This window comes from Atta colombica, unplaced genomic scaffold (assembly GCF_001594045.1).
Source record: "Atta colombica isolate Treedump-2 unplaced genomic scaffold, Acol1.0 scaffold275, whole genome shotgun sequence".
NCBI classification, from domain to species: domain Eukaryota; kingdom Metazoa; phylum Arthropoda; class Insecta; order Hymenoptera; family Formicidae; genus Atta; species Atta colombica.
Window position 1 is genome coordinate 171,194 of NW_017259376.1, and position 5,922 is coordinate 177,115.

General features: G+C 28.6%; 1 protein-coding gene across 1 annotated transcript in view; it reads right to left on the bottom strand.

The window, feature by feature from the left end:
• Window positions 1-650: 650 nt before the first annotated feature.
• The window catches only part of LOC108689709 (ubiquitin carboxyl-terminal hydrolase 10), a 6,925-nt gene continuing 1,653 nt past the window's right edge, over window positions 651-5,922 (bottom strand). The window contains exons 2-9 of the mRNA XM_018196604.1: window positions 4,092-4,287; window positions 2,503-3,849; window positions 2,195-2,393; window positions 1,826-2,072; window positions 1,626-1,709; window positions 1,339-1,503; window positions 1,021-1,261; window positions 651-937 (exon numbers count right to left, since the gene is read on the bottom strand). Coding sequence (XP_018052093.1) covers window positions 651-937; window positions 1,021-1,261; window positions 1,339-1,503; window positions 1,626-1,709; window positions 1,826-2,072; window positions 2,195-2,393; window positions 2,503-3,849; window positions 4,092-4,287 — 2,766 coding nt within the window. The remainder of the gene's footprint in view (window positions 938-1,020; window positions 1,262-1,338; window positions 1,504-1,625; window positions 1,710-1,825; window positions 2,073-2,194; window positions 2,394-2,502; window positions 3,850-4,091; window positions 4,288-5,922) is intronic.

Sequence of the window (5,922 nt, forward strand, 5' to 3'; positions counted from 1 at the left end):
TATAATATATTTATATTAAATATAAATTGTAATATATATTTAAGAATGACTGGCAAAAGTTGAAATTGATTTCCACTGTACAGGAAGATTATATAAAAAAATAAACTACATAATATCTATTTCTATACTTTATACACACATTGTCACAAACTTCAAAATCTTTTTCACACTTTTGTTTGTCTTCTTAAAGAAATTAGAAAACCAGTAACATTTACAGTAATCTTATTCAGAAAGAAAAATTATATACACACACAAGACGCTCTAATATCTCACAAACTGCAACGTATAAAGCATTTAATATATAACGTTTTTTAGATTCACTAGAAAACGTGAACCCAGATTGGAACACTTGACGAGCCTTAACATTACCTACGTTTATTTCATGATTTTTAAGGGGCGGGAACTATGTATACAACGTGTAATAACAATCTTAATAGAAGTATTTCATGGAAGTACAGCGGGTTTAATATATTTCTACTTTCCACGCTATTGTAGATAATATAAAAGCTCTCTTTATTTATATAGATTTCTATTTACTTATAAATATCAACAAGAACTTTGAAATTGTAAAAAGAATTTTTTTTTTCGTTCCATCTCAAATGGAACATAGTTTTTTTCTATACATATATAAGTTTTCTATACAAAATTTTTCAATGTGCTTTCGCACTACTTGATTGGTTATTTCCAATCGTGTCACATCTTCGGTAATAGAGTAAATAAGGTACCCTAGGTGAGGTGGGCCTCAGTACGTTATTCTCTGTAACACTCTTCACCGTACTGTCGTCATACCTAACCCAGCAGCCATATCCTACGTGGAAGGCGTCAGTGAAGTAATGTCCCTTGGTGGCTTCCTTCCCATCGTGATATGTCACCGCGAATAATTTGTATTGTTTTTGTTTGGGTCCTAATTTTTTCGCAGTGTTCGGTGATAAAAATTCTACAAAAATAATTTTCACGTTACGCTTGCCTCATAGAAATTAGAGTAGGGTAAGATGGATTGAAACTATTCAGTATACTTACTGCCATCAATTTTTAAGTCGATAGGGAATTCCATAGTCTTTAATATTTTGGAACAGCCATTGGAATACTTATCGAACTTATACACGAACCATTTTAGATGTAATATGAGGATGACTGGCAATTCCTCTAAAGTAACTTGTTTCCAAGCCTCTATTTGTTGTCTCGTTTTACTGCAAGTCAGTCCTTCTACCTGATCTTTACCGACGAGAATCTCAAGAGCGTGTTTTACAGATTCGGCTTTCTGTAATATATTATATTGTATTAGTTATAAAAAATTTCGTATTACAATTTAATTCATTCAAAAGTCTTAGTACTAACTTGAACATCCAACTGCAGTGTGAAAAATGGTTGTACATTATCCGTTGGTTGTTCTCCTGCTCTTGACACTCTGGATCGTAATTGTCCGCGGAAAATATCAGATATTGGTGTTCTTCCGAATTCTGTACACCGCGTGACAGCACCTTTATTTTTTGGTCCCATTACCTATATTAAAATAAGAACAAATAATATTGTTTTTTTATAAATTTTGGTTGATATTGTGATAAACTTGAGAGATATTTATACAATATTAATAACTTTTTAAATATATTGTTAAAATATCTTACCTGCCACTCTTCCTCATCGTGATCGTTGCTAATATTTTTCGCATTACCAATTGCATTTTGATCATTGTTAATTAATTTTGTCACCTATGAAAAAATAGTCAAATTTTTTTTAGTAGTTATCTAAATTTTTTAAGAAATAAATATTGGTTTATATTTTTATTAATATTTTTATTAAAATTTTTAAATAAAAATATACATACATCCAACATTTCGTCATTGATTCCATTTAAAAGACATGATAAGAATTCTTCCGCATCTTCCTGTCGTCCTTCCACAGAAAAAGCACAAGAAGCCGAAGTATGTTTTAACATTGTATATACATATGCTGGTTCAAATGCAACACCGCTATATATGTCCATGACAGTATCTTCTCCTCGTTTAACTCTATCTTTTCTGGGCATACGAGCGGCCTCTGTCAAGGGTGTAAATTCACGAACAAATTTGACCCTTAGCAAAATAAAACAATTTTAAATATGAACATAATTTTTATAAGATGTAGAGAAAAATATTATAAATTATAAAATATTATAAATATATTAAGTATTTTTTTAATTACTGTAATTACTTACATGTTATCAATCAAGGGCGTAGCAGAATTTCTGCTTCGGTTTTTAGGAAGTGGTAAAGCTATGAGAAGATTATAGAATGGTGGACAAGCCAGTAAAGCTTGTAAGATACTATTGATATAACAGTAATTGCTGCGATTTGTTAATCCCCTCGGTAATAAGCTCACTGTTTGCTTGTCCATTTGATAACCCAACAAAAATTCTAGACACACATAATATTTATTTAAGAAGTTCGTATTCAATGTATACATATAATATTTAGATCTCAACAATTTATCGTTTTAAAAGATTGGATCGCCTTTTGTACTTACCACCTATCCTGTACGTATTAGGATCGTCATAACAATTTTGTAGTATGCCATTTTGTAGAGTTGGTGTGCTAGATGAATTATTTTGATTCTCTGGAGTACGAACAGGACTAATTGATTCTTTTTGGACCATGGTTTTTGGTGATTCATTTTGACAAATTATATGTTCTGTGGGTTTGCACGAAGTATGTGTCTCTGATGTACTGTCTTTCTTAAAAAGACTAGCAAAGGATCTGATGGTTGGAGCCGCAGGTGGTGTTTCAGGTATAGATGATGATGAAGTACTTGGTGTGCTTAAAGAGTCATTTGGCATAGCAAAGGAGTTGTTTGGCGATTTAATAATAGTCTTATCTTGGGAATCTTTCAATGCAATATTTTCCTCAATTTGTGTTTCATTTTTTTCTGTCTTAGAGATAGGTTTAGGCGAAGTTTTGACGATATTTGTTGTAATATTGGATACAGTTTCATTTTTAAATTTCTTATCCGCCTCATTATTTTGGTTTACCTTGACGTCAATATTAGTATTTATTACAGATGGCATGTCAACTTTTTCCGTGCCATTACAATTCTCATTTACAGTCCATACAATATTGTTTTGGAGTTTTGCATCAATCTTTTCATTATTAGTCACATTTTTTTTATCGGCAGTGCTTTCATTTATGTTTTTCACATGGGACTCTAACGTAGGATTATTTACAATAACAGTATTAGCGACGTTACTTGGCAAGGAGTTATCTTCATTTATTTGATGCGTTGATTTATCAGAAGTGCTTTGCGCATATTTTTGAAATGGAACGACAGGTTCTTTCATAGGTTCTTGGTTTGGTTGTTGGGATGGTACAGATTGTCGCACGGATCTGTTTATCTGCGGCGCTTGATGATTCGGTTGAGGATAAGTCAGATGTGCATGCGAATTGGATGAAACTGATTGCGCATTTGAATGCGGATGAGGAATCGTTGAATACATTGGTTGTGTGAAATAGACCTGTCCGGTAGCTACTTGATGTTGTTGTGTAGAGACAGAATGATCAGGATAGATGTACATGATCGGTATCTGATATTGCGTCTGATCGCCGATGTATCCCGACTGGACTTCATTAGTGGGATTAAGTATTCGATTATAATTATCTCTCCTTATACCTCTGCCCCGACTGTTGCGGCGTCCATTTTCTCTACTGTAATTCATTTCTTGAATCTCGGCGCCAAGACTATATCCAGGATGGGCATATGCCACTCCAGATATAAACGGTGGAATGTGGCCGTTCGCGGAAACATTGTACATTGATGCTTGCCAGTCATTACACATTTGCGTCATCAATTGTTGCGGATAAGTAGGCGCCGGTGGCATAGCTACAAATAAGATGAAGCAATTTCAACATTAAAAAAAATTTTTGATTCTTGAAAATGCACGAATAAATGCATATATTATATCATCTAAGATATTGACTGGCTATTATATTTATTTATTATATTTAATCTATATTTACAAAAAATTCGCTTTAAACATATCTTAATATACTTTAAAGAATCATATAAAAAGATAGAATAAAATTTTTATATAATAAAATTTGTAGAAATGCAAGTATATTCACCATTATACCAATGATGTTGTTGAAGTTCTGGTACTTGTGTTATTCCGACAGAATCAACGTTATTGTTATTACCCTCTATATCTTTCGCGTCCCATGGTAGTTTTAAGGCTTCAGTAATGTCAGATTTAAGAATGGTAAATATCTGACGCTTATCATTATCAGTTAAATCATGTAAATCTAAAAACTGAAGATTCATCTAAAAGAGAAAAGATAGAAATATGTTAAATGTAAATAAACGTTATATTAGAAATTACATTAGATAATTACACAACGCATATTCATATTCGTACATAACGTTTGCGATTCTTGCAATAAATTATATTTATATCATGCGATACATTTTTTAAAACTATTGATTTACAATTCAGCACAGTTATCAAAATCGCGACATTTAATTTTTTAATTTTTGTATCATAAAACATAAAAAATTAATTTTTATTTAATATTTAATTGATAATAAAAAACTATTCGTTATTAAAGGACTTCTCAATATTACATTTTTTAACAAAGAAAAATTTTGAGCCGGAAAGATATTTTATTACGTTGAAAATCAACTAAAACTTTAAAAGGCATTTTTCTCAAAATTACATTTTTCTGCAATTTTACTATTATTTATGAATAATTTCAAGAAGGATAATTATAGATTTCAAGAATAATATTGAGACGATGATTCTTTAATGTGATAATTGATATTAGAATGAATTTTTTTCTTAAAAATCTTTTTTTTCTTTTATTAAAAATTTTTTATAATCAAATTTTATACAAATTAAATTTAAATATCGTCAAATCAACAATATCAAAAAAACAATTTCCTTCTTAAATATTCTAAAAGAATATTTTTTAAAAATTCCAAAGAAATTAATTTTATGCAACTATTTTATCAATAAAACTTTATTTTGAAGATGTAATTAATAAAAAATTTATTCTAAAAAATATTGTTTGTCAAATTTCACGATAAAATTGTTCAATTGTGACAAAACAAAATCTTTTTTCGACTAAGTTTATATTTTTCAATAAATGTTTTTGCAATGTTCGGTATCGTATTTTTCCCTCAATGTAAGACTATTATTAAAAAAATTATACTTGCAATAATTATAAGTAATTTGTGAAAAATAATTTTTCATATTTATCTTTTCTAACTTTCAAAGATTTCATCTCTCTTCGCAAGTATCTTCAAAATTATTTTTCTATTCTAATTATATTTTTATTTCGACATCTGTATACATTAAACTCTTACTCTTGACATTTAATATTTCATTTTCATTATAATTAAGAAATATGTCTCTCATATATATATAGTAAGCGATAAAAAGTAAAAAGTTAAAATAAAAAAGTTGAACACAAATAATATAAAAAAATTTTCAATTATTAAACAAAAAATTTGATGTCTAATAAATTTTTGAACATTTTTAAATATATTTTGCTTTTATATTTATTGTTAGAATATAAAATGTATCGATTATTATTCGTTCCCGAAACTGCTTTTATTTTTTTTTTAATTAGAAATGTTATAATTTTGTATTATTAAATTAATATATAATTCGACATTATTTATCATAAATATTATTTATCATAAAAAATTTATCAGAAAGTCTCGACTTAGCTAGGATTAAAAAATTTTCTTGCTATCTATAGGTATCAATTTATGAAGGAATTGATATTTCTCACATTAAACAATAAATACCTCGATGAATACTAAAGAAAATATTGTTTTTTTTTAACAGAGTAAAAAACATTTTAAATAAATTTAAAAAATTTAAATAAAAAAAAATCTACTAACAACTTTTCTACTTTTACGATCATTTTAGTATCAAGATTAATATTTCTAGAA